Source organism: Zonotrichia albicollis, chromosome 6 (assembly GCF_047830755.1).
Source record: "Zonotrichia albicollis isolate bZonAlb1 chromosome 6, bZonAlb1.hap1, whole genome shotgun sequence".
NCBI lineage: Eukaryota > Metazoa > Chordata > Aves > Passeriformes > Passerellidae > Zonotrichia > Zonotrichia albicollis.
The window spans coordinates 40,972,210-40,996,744 of NC_133824.1; the positions used below are offsets into that span (position 1 = coordinate 40,972,210).

At 45.4% G+C, this 24,535-nt stretch overlaps 1 protein-coding gene across 2 annotated transcripts in view; it reads left to right on the forward strand.

Annotated features, from left to right (window-relative positions):
- Positions 1–24,535, forward strand: part of SLC67A1 (solute carrier family 67 member 1) — a 77,848-nt gene that overhangs the window by 5,991 nt on the left and 47,322 nt on the right. The window contains exons 1-5 of one of the 2 annotated variants that reach the window (XM_074543321.1): positions 13,571–13,774; positions 13,865–14,048; positions 15,298–15,395; positions 17,502–17,647; positions 18,560–18,692. In XM_074543321.1, the coding sequence (XP_074399422.1) occupies positions 13,752–13,774; positions 13,865–14,048; positions 15,298–15,395; positions 17,502–17,647; positions 18,560–18,692 (584 nt within the window). In that variant the 5' untranslated portion in view covers positions 13,571–13,751. Of the gene's footprint in view, positions 1–13,570; positions 13,775–13,864; positions 14,049–15,297; positions 15,396–17,501; positions 17,648–18,559; positions 18,693–24,535 lie in introns of those variants that run through there. The other variant, XM_074543322.1, reaches the window with a different exon arrangement.

A 24,535-nucleotide genomic window follows, 5' to 3' on the forward strand; every position in this document is an offset into this window, starting at 1 on the left:
TCCTGGCCACTTTCTGCTCACAAGTTCTAGCACTGTCTGGTTTTTTGTGTGGAGATAGAAGGCATCCAGCCCATTTCAGGAGGTGTACTGTATGCACAGAGAGATGTTTTTAATTTAGTGGATCTGTGAACTCTCAGGCCAGAGGGGTAGGTTATGATCCTCTAAACCAGCAGTTTACCTAACATGAGCCACAAAATCTTACCCAAGAGCTCCTACCACCAAGCCTATTAGCTTCTTTAGAAATTCCTGCTCCAGAACACTGAGCAGAGTAATTACTGCTATGGTTAGAACAATGCGCCATGAGAATGAAACGTTTTTGCTCAAAATATCCAAGTCATATCTGCTTTTGTCAGGAAAAATAATGACTTTAACTAGTGTGCATTCCTGCTGGTTGCTCTGTTTCAAAAGGGTGAGGGGAGGGAAAAGCAAACTCCTTTATGGCCTGTGCATCATTGCAAAGGGATTGCAATTGCAGGAGGTTTATTGCATTTGACTATTTCTGTTTGGAAAGGGTCCAGGCTGACTGTCAGAGCCAGGGCTGAGTCTGATGGCTTGGCAGATAGGGAAGGAGAGGTCCTTGCACTGTAAACTGAGCAAGGAGTAACCAAGGAGATTTGATAAGAAGTTATGGAGGTAACAAAAGAGAGATTCTCAGTGCTGTCATTCTGATGGGGCTGGCTGTTGTGCAACTCCAGGTTAACTTACTCAGAAGAGAGGGTTTAGTGAGATGCTTAAGTATAGAGGCACACAGTCCCCATGACGTGGTGCCATGGAGGAGCACTCCTCTGTCTTTTGGCAAGTCTTGGAGCGAGCTTCTCCTGCAGGATTGTCCTCAGCATGCTGCCAGACAAGCAGACCTGTTGTTGGGCCCCTGAGGCTGCGAGGTTTGTGCTTTGCTCTCCTCTCATTCCCTTTAGTACACGGTTATTATCTGCACCCAGCAATGTTTAACTCAAGATTCTTCAACTGTTGTGTGATCTACATGTGATTGCTTCATTTCAGAATGTGTTATATCCCATAATTGCTTTAGCAGAGGCATAGACCAATAGACATTGGTACTTTATCTCCTTTGCACTTCTCTTTTACTAAGCATGTGATCATAAGCAATTTGCATTTATACCAGTGGCAATTTTGCTTGGTACTTTGGAATCCTGCTTAAATAAACTGATTACAATTAAGGTTCAAGTTAGGACAGACTGCTCAATCTCTTCATCAAGGCTTTTCCACCATCAAAGTGACAATTAAAATTATTCAAACTGGTATAGATTCAGAATTTTCCATTTCTTGACAAGGTCATAAAGTGTCAAATTGCTACATTTGATAGCTGGGCAAAACCACACTATTACAGGGGTTAAAATGGGTAAAGGAAATCTCAGCAGAACCCTGGAAAAATTCTGGCAGCTTTAATTCAGTTTGAATTGCTTTTTGTTGTGTTCTCAAAACAAAACAAAAAAAAAGGCAGAAGCCAATATCTCAGACAAAAAAAAATTGCTTCATTTAATTTAATTTCCTTTAATTATTTTTTTTATTATGCCTTCTGTTCTTGGTTGTTAAAAGAAGAGCCAGCCTTGCTGTCCAGCTGCTGTGCATCATTAGGGTAGCACAAAGGTAGCAGTGAATTTAGCCTAATCTATTGATGGACCTGCCAGTGCACCAGGGGCCATTGCATTCTCTCTTCACACTCCTCTTTTGCTCTTGCCATCATGTTGTTTTACTAGATGAACTCCACTCACCATCTGGCTCCTCATCCTGACTAGGAGCCTGGCTCGTTTGCAGGATGCTGTTATCTGGGAAAGCAGGCTGGCAATGCAGGTCCCCAGCAGCATTTTGAGCTCGCAGTACGTACCTGTGGAGGGTGGCTCTTTTGTGCTCGCTGTCTGTGTAGTGATATTTTAGCAGAAGTTAAATGCTCCATTTATTTATATTCCCTGTTTTTCTGTTGATGTAATTGCTGTCAAAGTCATGCTCCACGCTCACAGGTCCTGTTCATTGCCACTCTCTGCATTGAACTGGAGCTTTGCGTTTTGCTTGTTTTGACATTCCCCTCGCCTTTCATCTTGATCCACTGCAATATTATTTTTGGAGTAGCTTTTCATAGGTTATTTCTACTTTATGTAGGGGGAGGTAGTGGTGAAGGGGCCATTACGCAGGTTTTATTTTTGGTTTCATGTTTCTTAAGTAAACAGGTTTTTTACTGCTAGTAGTCTAGTCCTGAAGGAGATCCTTCATGGCCCGGAGCGTTGCAGAGAGGAGGTGCCTGGTCCCCAAGCAAGCCCAAGAGCAGCGCTAAGTGCATCACAGGCATCTCCATAGTGATCCTAGCACATGCCTAGAGGGAACACAACCTACAGAGTATGGAAAAACTCCCCAAAGCCCTAGAAACGTCATGAAATCTGACTGTGAAAGCAACACACACCCGAGAAGTTGAGGCTGCCTAAAGAATGCTGACGACGAAGACCTTAAAAACAGCGTGAAGGGAGAGTTAAACGAGCCCAAGTTTTGCTCGGCCCAGTCCGTGCGGCGCTGTCGGAAAACCGAGCGGGAGAGCCGCGTTTGCTCTCGGGCCGTGCCCGCACCCCGTCCCGTCGGTCCCAGCCCCGGTCCCCGTCCCTGCCGAGCCCCGTCCGGCGCGGCGGAGCCGGGGACGCGGCCATGTGCGGGGCAATGGTGCCCTCTAATGTTGGCCCTGCCGCCTTCCCCGCTCGCCCCGCGGCCGCCCCACCTTCCCCGCAGTGCCGGCCGCGGTGTGCCCGCAGCACCCGGAGCATGCCGAGCACACCTCGCCCCGCAGCACCCCTCACACCCCTCGCCCGGCAGTGCCCGCCCCGCTGTGCCCACAGCACCCCTGCCTTGTCGGTGCCTTCTCCCGCCGCCCAGCCCCGGGGGTCGCTGCCCCCAGGGGACTTGAGGCGCTGTTCGCGGCCTAAGGGGCGCCTGGCTGGCTGTAGCTCGTTTCAGGCTCTTTGCTTCCCCACAGAGATCCCTCAGGGCATGGTTTGCTGGGGACGCTGCTCTGCAGGCCGCCCTGGGCAGCTTTGGGGGAGCAGGTTATGGAAAATTGCAGATTTTCATTCTATACGGTGTGTACAGTGCTTCTAGAGTAAGGAAATACATTTTAGCTGTAACCACCATCCTAAAGGTTTCTCAAGTTGCTCCAAGTTTGTACCATTCTTTGGTAAGATTTGTGAATAGAAGAATACACTCACTTTTTTGGTGAGAAATTAGGGTTGAAGTGTAAGTTTGCTATTGTAAACTCATAGAATGGCTTGCTTTGCAAGGGACATTAAAGGTTATCTTGTTCTGACCCCCCTGCTGTGGGCAGGGACATCTTCCACCAGAACAGGTTGCTCCTGTTCTAGGGCCCCATCCAACCTGGCCTTGAACATTTCTAGGGATGGGGCATCCCCAATGTCTCTGGGCAAAATGTACCAGTGTCTCACCACCCTCACAGCAAAGAATTTCTTCCTAATATCTATCCTAAATCTTTTGGTTTAAAACCAGTAGCCCTCCTTCTGTCATTGCCACTTCTCAAATGTGACAGATGTGACTTAGCTCAATGGCGCTCTAACCCTGGCAATCCAAGAGAAGCAGATCCAGTTGTAGAGGATGCAGGCCTTGAGACACTTGTCTGGCTTCATGGAGGCCTGGCGTGTCCCAAGGAGCCCCAGGAGTTTTGTTTTTTACATTTTCCTGCGATGGGTTCCCTCTCTAGGAGCAGTTGGCAAAGCAGTGCAGTGCTGTGGGATCTGGCTGTTCCTTCTCTTGTGCTCCAGGCTGGATTCCCTCTGCTTATCTGCCTCCCCTTCAGGGCTTGCTCCCTCCATTGGTGCGATGGGCTGTTGAGATATCCTGCAGTGACGCAGCATGGTGAGATCATCTTCCCTCCCTCCTCACCCCCCCCCCCCCCGGCTTCTTGTTTGTAATCTTTGATTAATTTATCTTCTTGCCTACGGCTTTAAATTCGCTTTTAGGGCAGTAACTTTCTGAAGACACAGCATTAAAATTTTATTTTTTTCTTAATCTTGGAAAGCAATCACTTTATAATCTCTCTGCTAGAATCATAGCATTAATTTTGCTGCAAGCATTGAATGTGGACCAAACATCACCAAGCCAGTTGTGAACCTGCAGAGGGAGGGGTTCAAAGAACTCCCCTGGGGGAGTCCATCACGTTCATTTTACAGCAGTTTAACCATAATAGGGCTGCCATGCCCACAATCAGGTATGTATTCCTACAGAGTGAGGAGTTAATTGTATCTGGCTCCAGCAGCACATCTATACCATGCAGAACAATTAGTGCTGTGCCTCATTGCTGGGAGCTCAGCCTGTGTTATATATAAAAGGGCAGCATTAAGGGATTTGTATGTGCCATCCACAACAATACTCAGCACAAATCCCACTTGCCTTTAGCCCCCTGCAGATCCAAAGAGAAAACAAGTGCCATGTCCCCTAACAGGGCAGAAAAGGTGGAAGGCCACAGGTAGCACTGGCCTAAAGGCTTTCTAATGGTTTGCATTACACCCAGTGACACATCTAATTCTTAATGAGGCTGTTCTTGAGCTTTGGACAGAGGCTGGAAGGACTTGTTACCTGAGAATGTTACTAAATACTCTGATTACACGTGATTGTAGTGCTCCTTAGTAGATGGTGGAGGCCAGGAGAAAGTCAAGTTTTTTCCTGTGCTGTGACCAGGTTGAAAAATCATCAGGTTGTGCTGTAGTCTTTTAAGTTTCCCCCTAGCAGCTGCTCTGAAACTTCTTTCAGGAGTTATTGCTAAAACAAGGGTGTAGGGCAATGAGCTCCAGGTGCCCAGCTCTCCGTTTCAGCTAGGATGACTTTTGGACTTCGGACAGGAGAATCAGGCACAAAGAGATTAATTTGTACCTGAGTTTCTCAATTAAACCTTAATTCCATGAAGGTGCAATTAAAACCACACCCTGATGCTATGCATGATAACAGATATCTCACTGGTGTTCAGTGAGCGTGCACGTGAGGGCATTTCAAAATGACATGGCACAAATTCTTCTGGTGTGAACCAGGAGACACATTATCAAACATAGCCATGACCAAATGGGTCTGAAACAAATGTTTTCCTAACAGTAAAAACAGAAGAGGAGCTGGATGAAAGACTTGAAAGTTAAATCCTGCCAGCATGGAAATCAGAGGCAAAACTCCCAGTGAATTGGGGTCATGGTTTCAGTCTAAAGCCAAGTAATCCAGATCCTGTACTTCTCAAAGTAAAAATGAGTCAGCTGGTCATCGTTGGTATTCAAGGAGGAAACAGAAACCAGGTGAAATCATTTAAGCTGACAGTGGCCAAATGGTTGTGAGTTTGCTCTGGAAGGAAATAAATACATCTGGAGGTGTTATGTTTACAGAATCTCATTGCTCTCTGGATCAAATGCACTTGCTTTGCAGATGGAAGAATGGCTATTTCTTTTTTTTTTTTTTTCCCTCCTTTTTTAACCACCAGGCTGCAACTTTAATCTGGAGTCTTTTCTTTTCATGCACCGCAGCCATTAAGCAAGATTTGTCTGTGACCTGCCCTGGCAGTCCTGCAGCTTCTGAGGGCACCTCCAGTGGGATTTGTGGTGGTTGTTGCTTCACCTGTGCAGAGATGGCTGAATTTGGCAATTTGATTGATGAGGCTTAGAAGGGATATAACCCACTACTCCCCTGGTGGTACTGGGCAATAAATAAAAGGAATAAATCCTTATTGTTTTGTTTGGAAGGCAGTGAGGAGAGAGGCTGGGCAGACATGCTGAGTAGATTGGTGTCAGTTTTAACATGAGCCTTCAGGACCCAGTCAGGTTTGGAGGTTGGGGAATTACTTCCCAGCACCCTACCTGGGGCAGTTTTACAGAGCTAGTCTAAAAATTTGTAAAACTTGCTTGATTTCTGCATTGTGAGCCTGTGATCATCTCAGGGACAAGCTTTAAAAAAATATTTTGAAATACCTTTTTAAAATAAATAGCTCTTAGGAATTTTGTCTTGGGAAAATCTGTGTATGCCCTCATGTCCTCATGCCAAGGTTGGATCCTAACAGTGTGCAAAGTCTGTTGTGATTCTTTACAAAGAGAGATAAATTTAATTCACAGGTCTTGGTGTTGTTCCAAAATAATTCTAAAGAACTATTCTAAAAATTGTGCTTTCAAGAGAGAACAATTGAGCAGGTTTGGTGTTTTCTTGTGACAGACATACCTGCAACATGCTAGAAATGCATCTTCATTGTTTGCTCTGAGGGAAGGCCATGCCTGTAGAGGTTGAAACTGGAAATAAGAGGATCAAATGGTACCATGAAGGTTCTGACTTCTTACAGCAAAATTTCAGATATATTTGAAGAGGGATTTAATTATATGATAGAGTAGGCTGAGCTCAGAGATGTGTTTTCTGAACTTTTCCACTGTCATCTATCTGTCCGTGCTAGAGTTGTATTCAGTGTTCAGCACTGGTTTTGCTTGAAACTTTTCCCCAAACCACTGTGAGGATTCCTCATATCCCACTCAAGAGCCCTAGTGGATTCCCCCTACAATCTCAGTGCTAAGGAGTCCATGAGGAATTCCCACTTCCAGCAAAGGTGATTTGATTTCTTTTTGTCTCAGATAAATTCAAGCAGAGATTTTATGGGCAGGCCAGGAGGAAGCAATGAAGCATCTCCAAAGTCTTCTGGTGGTTTGAACAAAACCCCCAGCATTTGCAGGACTGTCATTTTTCTTGTATTTCTAACGGAAATCAAGATTGTAATTGTTCTCCCGGAGTAGCCGTGGCTACAGCTCTTGTTACTGATGCAGGGGGTGCAGACCTAGCTGGCAGAGAGGACGCCTCCAAGGGCTTGTGTCCTCCAGATCTTTAAAAACTTTGGTTTTCCTGCTGAATTGACTGATAGGCAGGGGTACATGCTCTGCTCCGATTTGCAGCAGTGTGAGCTCCAGGATTTGCTCTGACCTTACAAGACCATTCAAGCCTTCATCTGAAATGAGGTGTTTTACTTAGAGGGAGAAGAACAAGAACCTTGGACGAGGCTTTGTAAGTCATTTAGAGCCCAGATCAGTCAGGGGCTGTGAAGCCATGTTTGCACATTTTTGAGCTGCTGATAAATCCAGCCTGCATGACTCTGGATATATATCTGTGTTCTCTCCCAGCCATAGGCAGCAAATCTCTGCAACATAGGTTTATCCCCAACTTATGTAGGGGGTTGTGCCATGGGCTCAGCTGTCCTCTCCCCACTCCTGGCTGTTGGTTCTGTGCAAGACTGGGAGAGGAAATGTCTCCCCTGGCCCTGGATTTGTAAGGATTTGTCTCAGCATGTAGCACAGATCCCCTTCTGTGCTCGGAGCTGTCTCTGGGATGTGCAGGGTTTTGCAGACACATGCTTTGCCCTTTCCTCCTTGCTCCATACAGAAATGTGCACTTGCAGGAGCACTGGATGCACACCCGTGTTTTGTTTGTGCTGTGTACAGCTTTGTTGGAAGGGATGACAGAGGGATTCTTGTTACATTGTGCTGCTGGTGGTCTCCTGAATGCTTGAGATTTATAAATCAGGCAATTGTTTGACTCTGACACAGGAAAATGTTTTGGTAAAGGCAGAAGGCTTGAGACTAGTTGAAAATGTCTGGGACTCCCATTGTGTGGAGAATGTTATGTGTGCAGAGGAAATCTGCAGCATTCCTACAGCAAACCACAACAAGAAGCTCCATACAGCCCCAATCAGTCACAATTCTCATATAAATTATAATGACCTAAATGTTATTTAAATGATAAACAGCTTTTGCATTCCAGACATTGCTGCAATTCCAGAAGGTGGCTGTGTAATACCAGCTGAATGAAATATTGTACATTGCAGGCGAAGTTTGAGCCTCCATTCGTGTGTGCATCCGGATTTATCACTTCTAGAATATTCTTTGGCTGTGAACCCCAGACTGCCAATGCACTGTGTGTATCTTGGAGCCAAGGGCTTCATCCATTATCCAGCAGTGAGTTGTCTGAAGACTGGGCATGCCAACATGCCAGGAAGCTGAAGACACAACCACAGAGGCAGCAGAAGCATCCATTGATTCTGGGCTGTCACCACAGCTTATTAGTGTGTGGAGTTTTGCCTGGACCCTGTTCAGCAGCTGATGGAACAACCAGTCCTTCAATCCCATTTTCCTCCAGAGATGGATGGGTCAGGCCTGCTGGAAACAAGTGTGGCTTGTGGAGGAGCAATGCCAGGTCTAGGAGAGACCATTTGCCCAGTAGAGGCCATGCAGCAGACCTGGCCTTTCACTAAGGGTCATCTTTTGCTTGCTGATTCTTCAGTGTTGTGGCATAACAGACTGGAGGCATTTGCTGGCTTTTGGTGTCCCTGCATGAAGGAGAGGCAGCCCAGCAGCCCTTCTGCACTGCTGGCAACAGCTCACTGAAACTTGACGGGTTTCTGTTTGCTCGGGAGAAATTCTGGGTGGGGAGGGCCACAGCCATGGCCACACCTGGGGGATGATGCAGGGTGAGTCCTCAACCTGAGCTGAAATCATCCTAAACCAGGGCCACTCAGTGTGCGCAGGCACAGGAGGTTCCTGCCCCAGTGAGGCTCTGCTGGAGCCCAGGAGACTGGATGGGTACAAAGAGCTGAGTTTTTCTTCCTATTTGGTCAAGTCAGTTTTGGTGTAATCCTGGATTCAGGCCACAGGATTTTTCCAAAACTCCTTTACAATTGACAGATTGTGTCAATTGTAAAGGAGTTTTGGAAAAACTACTGTGGCCTGAATTCAGGAGAATTCTGTCTCATCTGCATGCTTTGTTGTCAAATTCCAGCATTCAGAAATGTTCTCTTTTATTTTAATTTTTCCAGAATATTAGAGAGAAGAAGCTGCCCTGTGGTTAGCAAGGGGACTGGCATCCAAATGATGATTGAATGTGACTCCAGCCTCTTCCACAGACTTCCTCTGTTTTCACGGAAGTCATTAAACCCCTCAGTCTGTTAGAGTCCCATCTGCAAGACAAGGAGGATTTAATGCTTTTCCCTCATCTGAATCTCAACATCTTTTTGTGGTTATAGGGCACCAAATGAGGCTTCAGTATTCGTTGGAGCTCTGGGGGTTTACCAGTAAAAAGTTAATAATAACCAGCCATATTTCACAGAATCATAGAATGCTTTGGGTTGGAAGGGACCTTTCAGATAAAATGTGATTTGCAGTTTAATATGCTAAATAACAAAGACTTTACCAAGAGAATGAACAATAGCCTTTTCCATTTTACAAAATAATTTGCCAGGCATAATAAGTGCACCAGCATTTTTATAAAAACAAATTATAAATAATTGCTTTTTGCAATTTAATACACACATAGAAAAAGCCAAAAGACCTCAGCAGCTACCAGGAATCTGATTTCATTGTCGATTTGGACTGTCTCTGTAGTTTTATGAAAATCCCTGAAGACTGTGCTATTTTGTAAACTAAACATGGCTGCTTTTTTCCCCCTTTTTTTGCTGGCCATGTGGAGTCTTTTTCCATTCATTAGCGAGCTGCTTTTTTCATGGACACAATTAGACAAAGGAATAAATCAGTCAACAAACTTGGGATATAATTTTGGCAATACCAGGCCATCCATGCTCTTATTTGCTTAACTGTGTAAATCTTTCACCAGAATACAAATGAGGCCTGTTCCCTTGGGGTTGGGGAAAGAGAGGGATCAGGCCAGATCCTACAGATTTGATGGCTCCCACCCACCATGGCTGGTGTTGAGCAGTTTCCCTCATTACAGCCATTCAGCATTCCCACTATTGAGGAATTGCTTCGAGATAATTCTTCCATTTCCTTTCTCACGTTGCAGAGTTGAAGAAACATGCCCAGGACAATGGCTCCCTGAGGACTGGGTCTCTGTGAAGGGTTGTTGTGTCCCTCCATGTCTGAATGTCTGCCTGCCTCACTGTTTTTGGTTTGTGGCCTCTCTGGCTCTTCCAGAGAGAGGAAAGGTTTCTTCTGCTGCTCCTTGGGCAGGGAGACGAGGTATGGGCAGGGAGATGAGGTGTGTTCATAATGCTCCAACTTGCACCTCCTGTCTCTCCTGGCACCCGCAGCACACAGAGATGCTGTTTCTCTTTGCAAGAAGAAATTAAAGTTTTGCTGACAGCAAGAGCAGTGATTCCCTCCCTGGCATTCCCAGCCAGCTGTCATGCTTGCCATGGGTGTGCATGCACACCCACAAGGGCAAGGATTTGTGACTGATCTGTTTTGGAGCAGGATTTGCTTCATCCCATCTCTGATTTTTTGTGTAGCAGAAGTCACTGGCCAGTTCAAATTCATAGAGGATTGAGGCCCAAGAGATGCCCTTCATTGCTGGGCATTATATCTGCATTTTAATCCCTCTTCAAGGCTCCTTTGGGGCTGAAAACTTGGTTTGACCCCACCCAGGGTACCTCATGCTCCTCCAGATCATATTAGCTTCCTCTGTGGAAAAAAACCACAAGTTCAGAGAAGGATTCAAGATTTATTTACCCCCAGTTCATTGTTTTCCAACCAACATTTTCAACTTCTGGTACTGATGTGGGTGGATTTCCCTTCCCTATGCATGTGCTAGCTTTGCTTCCCATTCCAGCAATTTAAGAAAAATTTCTACCCAAGTAGCATAAACAGTGAGCCTTTATGATTTTTAAAAAGATGTTCTCAAGTTTCCTGCTCTATTTTTTTCAGAGATCAGATAAATTCAGATAAATAGGCCTCAGGAAAGACACACCAGGACGGCAACTATAAATACTCCAAAATTGCTGAAAATAAGTGTCAAAGCTTAATGCATAGCTAATGGACTAATCTGCAATTTTACCACAAGATATTTATCTCCTTGCTCGTTTTCATGGTAGTCTTCCTGAAATATATGTCTATTCAAAGTTTATTTATCCTACCCAAGAAAACTCATTTCCTCTTCATAACCTGTTCCTCCCCAGTTTTAAAATTCATTTTGTTTTTCAAAGATAGCTTGTCAGTGACTGAGTGCTGCCCATGGTGTAGTCTATAATTGAGCCAGAAGGAGCCTTTAGATAACAGTGCAGTGCCAGCTTATGCCATCTGTCATTAGGGGTGCATTATCACTGCAGGTATAAATGAGCTGGCCCCGAGCTGCATGGCTGCAAACGTGGTGTTCAGTGGAGCATAGCTGGGAACAGGGTTAATCTCTACCATACTTGAGCTCCTGCAGACATTTTCAGTCAGGCTTCTCACTCAGGGGAGGAGGAGAATTTGTCTTGTGTCAGTCACAGTGGCTGTATTCCCATCAGTGCTCCTGCTGCCACATTTAGCCCTCAGGCCAATGGATTCATGGGGCAAGATTCTAAAAATCAGGCGCTGAAAGTCAGGAAAATCCAAGTGCCTGCGCAGAAAACCTCGCAGGAGGATACTGAGATGGTTTGAGGCTGCCAACATCTTGGCCAGGTTTGGAGAATCCAGCTCATCCCTGCATCCTTGGGGCCAGGGCAGCGTGGACACGACCTGGCCATTGGCTTGTAAAGATGGCTTAAAACTGCCACCTTTGTGCTGTGTGGGTCAAAGTGCTGGGATGGGAGAGAAGTGATCCTGCCCAAGGACATGACTGCCAGAAGAGGATCACCAAACTGGGCCCAGGGCATTTTCTTACTTGCAGCCTGATCTAAGGAGCAGTCTTGGGTGCTAAACCATCCAGGGGTGGGGGTGTACAGGAGCTGATGATCACAGCTTATTCTCCATGGACACCTCCACACCAGGCACCAAGTTTAGCTTCCTGCTTTTTAGAACTGTGCCTTTAGCCCCAGAGGCTGGGAATTAAACTCTGTGGTTTTTTACTCCACTTCCCTTGTCAATGCCAGTAAAAAGAAGCCAAATCCAAGGGAGAGCATGTGTCTGGCTAGCTGTCTGCACTGCATGCCCTGGCAGGACAAGGCTCCTGTCTGGTGGAGAGTGGCTGCATCTGCAAGTCTTTGCTGCCCTGGTTGCCTTGCTGGGATCTGTTTTCAGTTGCTGCTGAGACAAACTCACCAGTCAAATTATTGATGCTTTCCAAGTCCAGGGCAGCAAGGTTTCCTGTAAGCACAGTTGTGCATTGCATTTGCATGAGTCGCTTTTTGGTTGTCTCAAAACCTCCATAAACAGAATTCTGTCATTAATTTGACTCTTCTATTCAATGGTAATTTGTACATTGTGCCTATCCAGCACAAGCCAGGGACTGATGATGTTGGTACTGTGCTGAAGGGCATTCAAAGTGCAGGCAAATCCATTGTTTTGCTCTGAGATGAACCAAATGTCGAGCACTGATGCTTTGCTGGGTTGGGATACGTGCTGGGTAATCGTCCTTCCTCAGTAAAAAAATCTAAATTCTGGGGTCTTGTGAGTTGGATTTGCTTGAATGCTGGTATTGCTTTAGGAAAGTAATTTTTAAAGGTGCTTTTTCCACTCAAGCTCTGAGTTTGTGCAGGGTTGTTTCTGTGCAATCTCCAGTGATATGGTACCCAACCCTGATGAAAGATTTAACCTTTGGACTTCCCCCTCCTTTGCCAGGACATGGAGCCTGGCAGCCTTCAGCAAACCCCAGGGCTTGGTGGTGAAATGTTGAACAAAAAGGTGTGCCCAGAGATCTCACATGTCACCCTCCCTAGGCTTGGCTGGAATCCTGGAGCTCTGACAGCCCCTTCAGAGCCAAGCCAGCAGACATGTGTGTGTGTCCCTGTGCTGATGTGTCTGAGTCTGCCTTCGTGGTGAGTCCAGACTCTGTTTCTGAGCTGAGGTGTTACTAAGTTAGAGGGACTGGGCGACATGGTCAAGCTGCAGCACAAGAAATTCACATTGGACAGGAAAAACTTCTTTCCAGCATACTTAGAGAAGGAGCAAATCTCTTTTCTTTGAGATTTTCAAAGCTTGCCTAGAAAAAGTCACAGCTGAACTGAAGTGTTTAGCAGCACAGTGGATGAGCTCTCCAGCTCTCTTCTTTCTAAAAGTCCTATAATTCTGCAAAGTCAGAGCATTGGAATCTCTGCCTTCTTCTTCTCTTCAAAAGAAAGATAATCCTCAATCAGACTTCCAGGCTTCAACGAGTAAGAAAACAAATAAACCCCCAAGCAAATAAGCAAGCAGACAAACAAATAAAAACCTTAAATAAACAAGCAAGCAAACAACAAAACCCCCAAAGGCCTGAGTCTTATTTATTTCATTTCCCAGTTGGCAGTCAGCCTCATGATTTGTGTGGATTTAATATATTTTTAAAATGTTTTTGATATTTGCTGGTAATCTGTAGTTTGATTGGAGTCACATGTGAACATTTGCTGGCTCAGAATTACTATAAATTTGCAGCACCTGGAAAGGAGGGAGAATGGCTCAGGAAAAGATGATGAGAGGAGCTCTGACTACATGCAAGAGCTGTCTTTGCTCCAGGATTTGTATAAACCTGCTGGAATTGGAAATAGCTATTCTGCTGTAAGCTTCACTTGCAACCTCCAAAAATAAAAGCAAAGTGCCTTTCATGAAGAATTAAAACAGGCATCTCTCCTGAGCCACCAGAGGCAGTAAAAGTGAAGGAAGTGAAGCAGTTAAAAGAGTTGAAGAGCTTATCACATGCTCTTGTTTGGGGCAATGTTCACTTTCACTTCGCTGGGATACTCCAGCTGATTTTTGTTGTGATGGTGCTTGGGGCAGTGAGCCCACAAGGCTGAAGAACCAGATCTGTGGATTGATGCACAGTTACCTTTGATCCTGCCTAGCAAGCAAGCAAAGGGGAGAGGAAAAAAAGGAAGAAAGAAACATTAAATCCGTGGCATGCTGGCTCAGCACCTCTCACTGTAAGCTTTGAACTGTGCACACAGTTTGTGCCCTTTATCTACGCTTCACATTTGCAGCTAGCGAGTGCCTCTGTGTCATTTCCCACCCAGTCCTGCAGCAAGCCATTCTGTGAGCACCATGAATGCAAAAACCAGCTCTGCAGGTGAGGAAGAAGCCTCAGGAATGAGCAATGAGACCCTGGGAGAGGCCAAAAGGCGGCAAGTGATCCGCGTTGCCTACGTGATTGCAGCCCTAGACCTGACCTTTCTCTTCATGCAGTTTGGACTCATGCCTGTGAGTATGGGTTCTCTTGCTCCACAGCATTTCCTTCAATGCAGGGCTCTGTGGTTTTCCAGCAAAGCCAGAGGATAGTTTTTAGCAGGAAAGAGGAAAGGTATTCTTGAAACTGAAAGGAATACTTGGTATTCTTACCAAAGAGGCAGGCTGTGTCTCTGTCCAGGGTACAGCTAGGCCATAAAAGCTGATTTATTACTTGGGCTGCAGTAGCACCCAGAGCCCTTTCCTGGGTGAAGCTGGTGCAGTTTGTATCTTCTGGCATGGAGTGTGAGAGTGACCCATCCAGCAGCTATCAGCAGGCAGAGGTTTCAGATCAAAGGTGGGGTTTTCTGAGGGTGTAATTAACCAGCTTCTCACTTACTGGACTCTTCTGTCTGATTTTATAGAATCAGTGAGGACTTCTGGTTGAAAAATACCCTTGAGGTCATTGAGTCCAATCAGAAACCTAACAGTGCCAAGTCCACCACCAAACCATGTCCCTGAGTGCCACATCTACATATTTTTGAGATACCTTCAGCAATGGTGATTCCACCACTTCCCTGGACACTCTGTTTCAGTGCTTGACAAGCCTCGCAGTGCAGAAATATTTTGCAATATCCAATCTAAACCATCCCTGGCACAACTTGAGGTCATTTCCTCTTGTCCTATTGCTAGTTATTTGTGAACAGAGACTGACCCCAGCTGGCTACCAATCCCTTTCAGGCAGTTGTGAAGAGAGATGAGGTCTCCCTGCACCTCCAGGCAAAACAAAAGCATGACACAACAAAAACATGAATCAGAAATTACTGCCCATTGACTCTTCAAGGTGTGCATCTGTGTTTTTTGCAAGGTCAGGTTGTGGGTGTACCATCTGGTAAAGGCAATATTTGCTCATGTTGTACTTTCATTGATCCTGGCTTGCTTGATTAAACAACAGCTCCAGAACTTTTCCATAGTTATCTCCCAGAGGGTGGATGGGCTGTTCCTGGTGCAGGGTCTGGAGGCAGGAAGGCATTTAAAACTTCCCTTATCCCCCTTAGCAGTCGCTGAATTTGTTCAGCTGTGTGGAACTGCAAAGGTAAATGGCGATACAAACGTGCCAGCTGGTGCAAAATTGATGGGTTTGATCACATGTCCCTGCCCTTCAGGGTGTGGGACAGAGACATTTGGTCCTCTCCACACAGATATTAAGATGTTTATTCATAAATGTAGCCTGCTTCTTTTCCATTTATTTATTTTTGTGTTGTTTTTTTTTTTTCATTTTTAGTACTTGGCAAAGAGCCTAGGTTTGGATTCAGTGGGGTTTGGCTATCTCCAGACCATCTTTGGTGTCCTCCAGCTTGTGGGAGGTTACATTTTTGGAAGGTAAGTGAGAATGATTCTCATGACCCTTTACATAGCTGAAAAAGACCAAGCATTTTTTATACTTCCATAAAAATAATTTTGTTCTGGTTTGTGGTCCTGTTGAAATGATTGAGGATTTCATAATGAGCAAGGGAAAAATAAATGCTATTATTAGAAATACTGCAGCATAGAAGCAGCCTTTATATTAACTTAGCTACATTTTAATGACACACATTTAAGTGTAACAATATCCTGGGAATGGGCTTAAATCACCAGAGTCCTCAGAGCCCAGATCCTAACAGCTTAATTCTGCAAATGTTTTATAGCCATGTGTAACCTTAGAAATGTTTTGTGACTGGGAAACAAAAAAAAAAAAAAAAAAAAAAAAAAACCACCAAAACAAACAAAAAAAAAACCACCCACAAAACCCCCCCCAAAAACAAATAAAAAAAAAAAAAAAAAAGAGAGGGTATTTATTGATGGTAAGTAGAGCTGTCAATTACAATAAGTGAAGGTGGTGTCATTTCACCAGCTGAATTAATCTGCATCCATGTTGAATACAAATTTAGACTTGCATGGACCTTTAAGAACTTCTAAGAATCTTTTAAGAATATCTATAAACTCAAGCTATCAAAATAAGGAAAGAGTGGAAAATACTTGGGTTTTCTGCCTCTTTACACCATGAAACAGACTCTCCTGTTCCTAATGAAATGCAAATAGCCCTAAAAAAATTGAGTGGTGGGAGAATACATTCCTAAAGACCAAGAAAAATAAAACCCTGAAAGATATGTGCATTTCAGTGACAGAAACTAAAATGGGACAGAGAAAATCTAACTTCTCTTCTTGATCCTGCTACTGATCAGCAAATCAATAAATGGATAGGAGCTGCTGTGTGCTTCAGTTTACCTGCAGGAAATTTACTTTCTGGCTGATGTAGACTGGGGGCTCTACAAGATCTCTGGTACATGGAGTGTGGCACTTTGTGGATCTGATCCCAGCCCTTGGACACATTTTCAAATAAATAACAGCAACATTTGATTCTACAGCACTGCTTGGCAGAAAATGCATTTCTAAGAATGGAGATGGTGCAAAGGGCCCACTTTTAATGCTTTTCCTATTAATACACAAACCTAGAGTAGTTTTTCTGTCCTGGATCTGGTGCCATCTGAAATCTGGTTCTCCTCCCTGCATGTCATTTCCTAATATCCAGAGTCATTGCTGAAGGGAAGGAAAATGGCAAACCAGAACCTGACTGGAACCAAAGGTGTCCTTTGCCAGATTGAAGCCAAAATTTGCTATGCAAGTTTGAGATAAAAAGGATTTTTCTAGACATAAGTCTGTTTTGATGTCAGTGTAGGGACAGATTAAATAGAAAAGAGGAAGAAAGTAGAAAAGAGAGAATGTGTTTCTTAGCTCAGTTTTTCGTGTTCTTGCTTAATGCTCCTAAACAGACATGGAAAGATAAAGCACTGTGTTTACTTTTAAGCAACAAAACAAAAAAATCCCCACTCCCCACATCAACAATGTAATGATTTGTGGTCTTCAGGTTACAAACAGCAAATGTAAACTGCCCTGGCTTACATGTAAACAGCAAAGTTTTGACCTGTACCTCTCCCTCGACACAAAACATTTTAATTACTTAAGCTTAGCTCTGTTTGTATACCAACCCTGGCATTTTTAGGGGGTTGTTCCTCTTAGTGTAAACACAACTAATTGCTATGCAAGGTAATATTCATTTGCTAACTGTAATATGCAGCTTAAATAAAGGGAAGGAAGAAGGAATTGTAATGAGAAACAGTCTAAGGCTGTTTTATGGTCATCTTAGCCCCTGTTGCTCAGAACCTGTTCTGGTACTCTCAGACTTTGTCCAACTTGAACTTTTTAAGCTTTTTGGAGTTGAATTACAGCAAAGAGTTGGAGCTGGGTCAAAACCTGATCTGACTGGGGGTTTGCCTGTTTGTGTTTTGGGGCCTGGGGAGTTTGTGGTTGTTTGTTAGTGTGTTTAGTTGTGGTGTTGTTTTTCCCCTTAAATAGGAGCAAAACTGATTTACTGTTGAGAAGCCTTTTATTTTCTTTTTTTTTAAGCCTAAATAGAAAACTGACAACCTTGTGCCATTTCTGTACCAGGTTTGCAGATCAATTTGGTGCCCGTGCAGCTTTAATTCTCTCCTGTGCATCTGGAAGCTTCTTCTTCCTGCTCATGTCCTTCTCCACCAACATCCCCCTCCTCTTCCTCTCCAGGCTGCCAGGAGTGTTCATGCATGGGATACCAGGTAAGGTCAATCAGGGATGTGTAGCTTTCCAAATTGCTTTTCCTGCATGATTCCCCCTGGTTCTGGCTTGTTTTAGGGGAAGCCAACTTGTCCAGCAGCATGAAGGAAGGCAGGAGGAGCATGGGATGGTCCTCAGGGGCGAAATGGTGGGAACATGAAGAAGCAGGTGGAAAGCAGTGCTTATTAGTCTGAGTTCCAGGCCCATCTTCCTGTAGAATCTTGAGGGAATTGTTTGGCCTTGATCATCCAGGCCCAATGGGTGCAAGTCACTTACTGGCAGCAGTGTTACCTCAGACTTTTCAGCTGCCTTCTTGCAACCAGGATATTTTACACAAAAGTTTTTCCTTTTCTCCTGGTAAAATGAGCATACTGGTAAAAATTAAACATTATTACAAAAATACCTTCCATTACCCACCAAGCTGTTCTGTTTTGGCTGATGTTTCCTATATTTTTCATGTGAAAGACATGAACTTCAGCTACTAGAAGTCCATGTAACTCATGCAAGAGGAATCAGGTTGATGATGCTTCCTGTCACTTGTGAAGGGATTTGTTTGAATGGTTCTGTTTCTCATGACTGCTGGGGGCTGTTGTGTTCAAAACTGATGGACTATGGGGCTTCCAGAGGAGATTGACAGTGCTAATTTAGGGGCCCTCTTCCATGGAAAGTATGAAAATTAAAAGCTGGGGAAATTGCCTCTGGCCAGAAACCATCCCAGAAAAGTTTTAATTGGGGAAAAAAACCCCAAACCTCAAAATAAAAAAAAAAAAACCCAAAACAAAACAACCCCAAAAACAAAACAAAAACCCCAAAAACAAAATCCCCAAAAGCTCTTAATGGCTTAGCAATAAAACCATGGGAACTGCTGGGGCATCTGCTCAGACCCTGTGGTTTGATATTTTTCCCCCCTGCAGGTGCTCAGAAGGTTATTACAGATGTGACCACTCCTTCCCAACGTGCTGGCGCTCTGGGGAAGCTGGGCTTTTGCTTTGGAGTGGGCATCATTACTGGCTCTGCCGTGGGAGGTGTTCTCTCCACCAAATTCGGGTGAGTGATCCACTTGTTTGGTACTGATTTTGTTGCAATCACTGAGGGAGCTGCTAAGGGATATTCTGCTGCCCTAGAGCTTTTGATGCTGTCTTACAGCTGGTGGCAGTAGAGGACCATACCAGAACTCAACCTTTTGCTTTCTGTGCTGCTACAAAGAATACTCCCACTGTTTTCAAGGAGATCTTGTTGAAAATCTCACCTTCTGCTTACTTAAGTACATTTTAAAACAAACTAGATTGAGAAATTGATTTTGTCATTCTGCTGATTGTCTTGTCTTTGGAGCTAAATGTGCTGAAAGAGCTTTTAAGGAATGATATTGTACAACTGAGAAATGGAAATCAGGAGCAATGTGAAACTTGTGGAGAAAATGGTGAAAATGTTGTCTTTGGGGGATGCTCAGTATAGGGCAAGACTGTGGGAAAGGAGAAGGCAAGCTTGGGACAGTGGGAGAAGAGAGTGAGGAGGTCTAGCCCTCTCAGAGCAAGATGAAGCAGATACCTGACAATTCCATGTTGGCTCTCCACAGCCTGGCACACCATAGCAGGCTGCCACCTTCTCTTACATTCTGCAGAAGGAAATAAATGCTCAAAAGCTGTGGTGTGTCAGAGAATTTTGCAGGCAGTGAAGTGCACGTGGCTGTAATCTCCTTGGAGAATTCCCCAGCCTTGCTCTGGTGAGGAAAAAAAGTCCCTGGTGGACATTCAGGTTTTTGTTTTGCTCTGCTTCTCTTTACTATGGATGCTTGCCTCTGCAGACTCAGGTTAAAATAACTCTACAGCATAGGGTAGAGGGTAAAAATCACTCCCATCCTTGTCCCAGTGCCATAAGCTCTGTGAACTGGGTATGGCCATGCATCTCCTGGGTGTTTTGCACAGAGGATTGTGATGTGGGGTGTCATGTGTTGCTCTCTGAATTCCACTGCGCATTCAGGCACTGCAGAGATGCAATTGAGTGTGTGAAATCCTTTCACAGGTTGAGAAGAATGCTGTAACCTCAGGGAGCAGCCCTAAAACCTTGGCAGTGTTGGCCAAGTGTCACAAAACTGATCAGGAGGATTCGTTTCGTAGTTATTACATGGCTGCATAAAATTAAAATTAGAGACATACATAATATTAACTGATCAGCATTTAAAGGTATTTATAGGTGTTGCTGGCTGAGTGCTGGTTTTAGTAAGTATTATTTTTAACCGAGTACAGTGATTGTAGACATTTATGTGTTAACTGAAAGTAAAGGTTACCTCAGTTCTCAGTTTTGGTTATATGCCCATATTTAAACATCAACATAGAAGCATCATTGCTATCTAGCAAAAATTCATGGGGTTTCACTTTCCAGTACGTGCATCAGTCACAGGTTTACAGAAAAGAGGCAGTGGGAGGGAATCTCCTGTGTCATTTAATTAGTCAGGGACATTGACTGGAAGGCAGCCTAGCTTTTGCATGTCAGGTGCTGTCAGACAGCAGGAGGCTTCCACACTCCTTGCTCACTTTGAAACCTTCTGGACCTTAAACTTTGTGACTGCAGCACAACGCTGAGAAAGGTGAACCTTGTCCGTAATTCCGGGAGAGTGAGAGCGCTGCCCGTGGAAAAGGAGCTGGCAGCCTTTCCGAGCAGGGCTGGTTGGTTTCCCTCGCGTCCTGCGGAGGGCAGCTCCAGCCCGCTGCTCCTGCCCGGCACTCGGGCTGCTCTGCGGTCCCATGGCAGGGCTGGGGACAGCAGCACCTGCTCCTCTCCCTGAGCATCTCGGCATCCTCCTGGAAGGACGACAGGAATTTCTATTCACACGGGACGAGCTGTACCGTGCTGGCAGCGCCCCGATGCACACAGAGACTGATAGGATGGGATAAACAGCAGCTTCAGGCTTAGGAAGCCGCTCTGGGGGTTTGGTACCAAGGTTTGCTGCAGCCAATCCCCACTGTGCTTAGCCCCTCTGCCAGGTGTTAGTGCAGAGATTAGAGGAACAATCCACCGGGCTTTAAGTGTTTTGGTGCCGGTGAAGAGCAGGAATTCAGATGAGAGCCGCTCTGTGCCACGGACAGCCCCGAGCATCGCTGTGCCTGCCCGGGAAAGGAGTGGGTGCTGCCCTAGGGACATGCCCCAGGCTCCCTGGCCTTGCTGCTGTGCCCCACAGCCTGCTCATCCTCCCTCCCTCTTTCCCACATTTGTACAGGAAGGCTCCAGCTGTACTTGGAGCTGCGTCATCACTTCCATTTTTCTTTTTCCCCAGAAGAATGACCCAATCACCTTCCATTGAAAAAGCATTTCTGCTGTGTCATGGAAGAGCAATGCTGGAGATTTCTGTCCACTCTGTGTTCTTTGCTTTCCCTCACCACAAAGCTGGCCAGCATGCCCCATGTGTTGTTGACAGCATTATTCACATGTTAGCAGTGCTTTGTATACAAGAGAGGGAGTAGAAATCACTCTCAGTTCCTCAGCTGATGTCATTTTAGTATTATTCTTCTGTATTGTATTTACCATTGATGTATTTGACCTAAAGAACTCATCTTTTATTGTTTTCTTTGTTGGAATAATATTTGTCAACCCTTATTTATTAAGGGAGCCCCGAGGAAGTTGAATGTCTTGTTCTGATTTGCATAGGATTTTTTGGATGTTAGTTCCTGACCTTTCCTAGTAAACTGTAACTGCCAGCTCCAGCCCTTCCTCTTCTTCCCTTTGAAGAGCTACATTTCCCCCTGCCCTGTTTTCCAAAACTTTGCTGCTCTGACAAATTTCACCACCTGAGGATGAAGTATAAGCCAATTTGTTAACACAAGCAGTTGTAACCATTTAATCATTTGGAAAGTGTTTTTCTGTTTGCATGGGCTTTTTGTGTGTTTGTTTTGTTTTTTTTTTTAATTGGCGTTTTCTGGTAATTGATTGGTTGGGTCAGGACTGTGGATATAAAATTCCTTCAGCCTGAAAATAATTCCTGTAGTTCAGCTGAGTGCTACTCAGGTTCTTGGGGAATGCAAACTCCCTAGCCGTTCATCCACCAAAGGGGACTAAGGAAAGGAGTTCTGTTTGCACTCCTGCAAACAACTTCTGCAAAGCTGTTGTGGGGCACTGCAGGTGAGTGCATCCCTAAAGGAAGGTGATTTGGTGTTTGCAACAGACTTGTGTGGCAGCCCTCTGGGTGAAAGGTGGAAGTAGGCAGCTGGATTAGTTTTCAAAAGTGGAAAGATGAGTCTAGGTAGTTAATTACAGAGATTTCATCCTTTCTTCTGGGACTATGATTAATTACATCTGGCTGCTTTTTTCTTTCCTTCTAACAAGGCTGTAGAGAATCTCTGCTGCATCACCCAAGAATTGTTTGCTTTCTATGGACACTGAGAAGTTTCTTCATTTTAGTGACTCAGCTGTAGGCTTAAATCTCCTGGAGCAATTATTCTTTTGATTACAGCAGGCTTTGGGGATAGTTTGTTGGGATTTTTTTCCCCCTGGCTCTGCTATTATCCTTCTACCTCATGGGGTAAAGAAGGAGCTTGTTTGCCTGGAGTAGGGAATTGCTTCTTTTTTTTTTTTTTTTTTTTTTTTTTTTTTTTTTTTTCAAAAACCCATTTGAACAAAGTCCTCTGGCAGGGAATTTCTCATGGCTTTGTGGCAGAGTGGAAAAACTGTGGGTGTTGAAAGGACTGGAGGTTGGGAGCTGGGAAGGTGGGTGGGAGCACGGCAAAGGGTGAAAGGGTTGTGCTCCATTTCGGGACAAAGCAGGGCATTCTGCTTCTGGGAGCTGCTCCTGCTCCCTTCCAGCAAAAACTCTGATGTTTCTCTGCCTGGGATGATGCTGCCCAGCCAAGCAGCAAGAACTGGTGACGCTTGTACAGGCATTGCTTTGTCCTTTGTGTCAGGGCACTTGGGAGAAAGGGAGGCAAGTCTTCCATAATATGCAACGTGGTCTGTCACTGCTGGCTGAGCTCTGGCAGGAATGGGGTCAGAAGAGGAAATGGGCTGCTTGTCAAGGAGCTGATGGCTTGGGAAAGGTACAGATGCCCTCAGCTGTGGCCTTCTCTGAAAAAACAAAACAGAATCTAAGGGTTTTTTCTTATCACTTACTCTGCATGGCAGCTGTCTTAATTTGGAAGACATGGCCCCAAAGTTTATCTGTAAATTCTGTCATAGAGGACCATGGATATTATCCTTCAACAAGCTTGTTGGTTCAGAAGTCAGGTTTAGGGCACTTCTGTCCTCTATTCCCAGCACCAGAATTTTCTAGTTCTGATAACATGTTTAATCTATTCTTGAACCTAAGAAGTGCCTCAGTGCACTTTGGGTGGAGTTCATCTAGTCTTAGACATCTGCAGGGGAGACAGCTACACCTAAACTTGCTGTTCAGACTCTGTGGTTGACAGAGAGGCACAGGTGGTTCTACAGTACCCTCTACCTCCTCATGAAGCAGTTTGGAAGCAGCTCAGGGAATCAACTGCTTCCTAAGCTTTTTCTTGCTTGACCCCCAAGTCCCAGGACACATTTCTGGCCATCAGCACACCGTACCTGTGGCCAAGAACCTGTGGAGTTTGATGCTGGATTGTGAACTTACCAAAAGCCACCAGGATGCAGGTTCTTAGTTTTCTGTCTATGCTGCATTCATACAACAGGTCTGCACTGAGCTCTTCCCCAGCTCTTCCTTCCCACATCTAGGCCACCAATTTTTAAGTTTGGGTGCCCTGGCTTTCTGCCATGTACCCACTGGAAGATGGCACTGTCACTGCAAAGGTGCCCCTGTTCCCCCTTAGCCCATCCTCAGTGACCTTGGCTCTTCTGTGCTCTCCCTGGCCTGAGCTCCAGAGGAGGGAGGTGCGATGATGGAGCCAGAGCTCCTCCTTGGTCCTTCACCCGTAGGTGGGGCCCTTTCCCTAGGGAGGAAGAGTGGGGTTTAGGGCGGGAGCCGGCGGCCCGTGCCTTGTGGCTGCCCTCAAGGAGGGCTTGGCTTGGGTTGAGCTAATGGGGGGATGTTGGCAGCCCCTTCCTCAGCTTTATCAGGTGTGCTCTCCATTTTCCTCCAAAACCCTCATTCCCACTTAGCCTTCTGCAGGGATTGTGTTGGGAGGGCAGTGAGTGAGGCAGTGCCAGCTCACAGGGGATGGCCACCTGCCCCTTTTCCCCATAGCACCCTCCTACCTCCTGAGCATCTTTAGAGGTTTGCTGCTTCATTTTCCCAAAGTAACCATGGTGAAAATGCATTTTAGAAAAGAAAGATACCCAGAGCTTTCTCCTGTGGCTGGTTTGTGCTGCTTACAGAGAGCTGAGGTTTGGAGGCTGCTGGAGATTGACTTGCACCAGAGCCATGGTAAGAGGCACTCCTGGCAGGATTTGCCTGGTTTCCCTCCATGGGCTGACAACAGTTATCCAAACAAACAGGCAGATAGAAAATAAAAGGCAGAGGGATGTGGATATCTCCAGGGGAGCTAAGGAAATTTCCCTGCTGCCTTTTCCAGCTTTCATCATGCCTGTGCACCAGGGGAGACTGCCCTGCTTCACACCCCATGCCTGGAGTCAGAGAGCGAGGGGGCGGCGGGCGGGCGAAACCCCACTCGGTGTGCGTGGTCACCAGATCGCAATCAACAGCGTGTGTGTGTTTGTGGAGTCAGCTCTGCTGAGCAATTATGGGTGTTTGAACACTGCTCCCCTCCCCTGATGCTTTGAAAGCCCTGGGTGCTGTGCAGTGCAGAGCCCTGCCTGGTCTGTTGTTAACTGGGTCCCTTCTAGGCTGTGAGGTGGTGTCTGATTTTTCTTGTTAAGCCTGGCTTAACAGCCCCAAGGAATAAGTAAAAAGTGGGGGCAACAAACCCACAATGAAACCAAAATGGGAATTTTATGAAAAGGCACAAGGTATTTTACGTCTG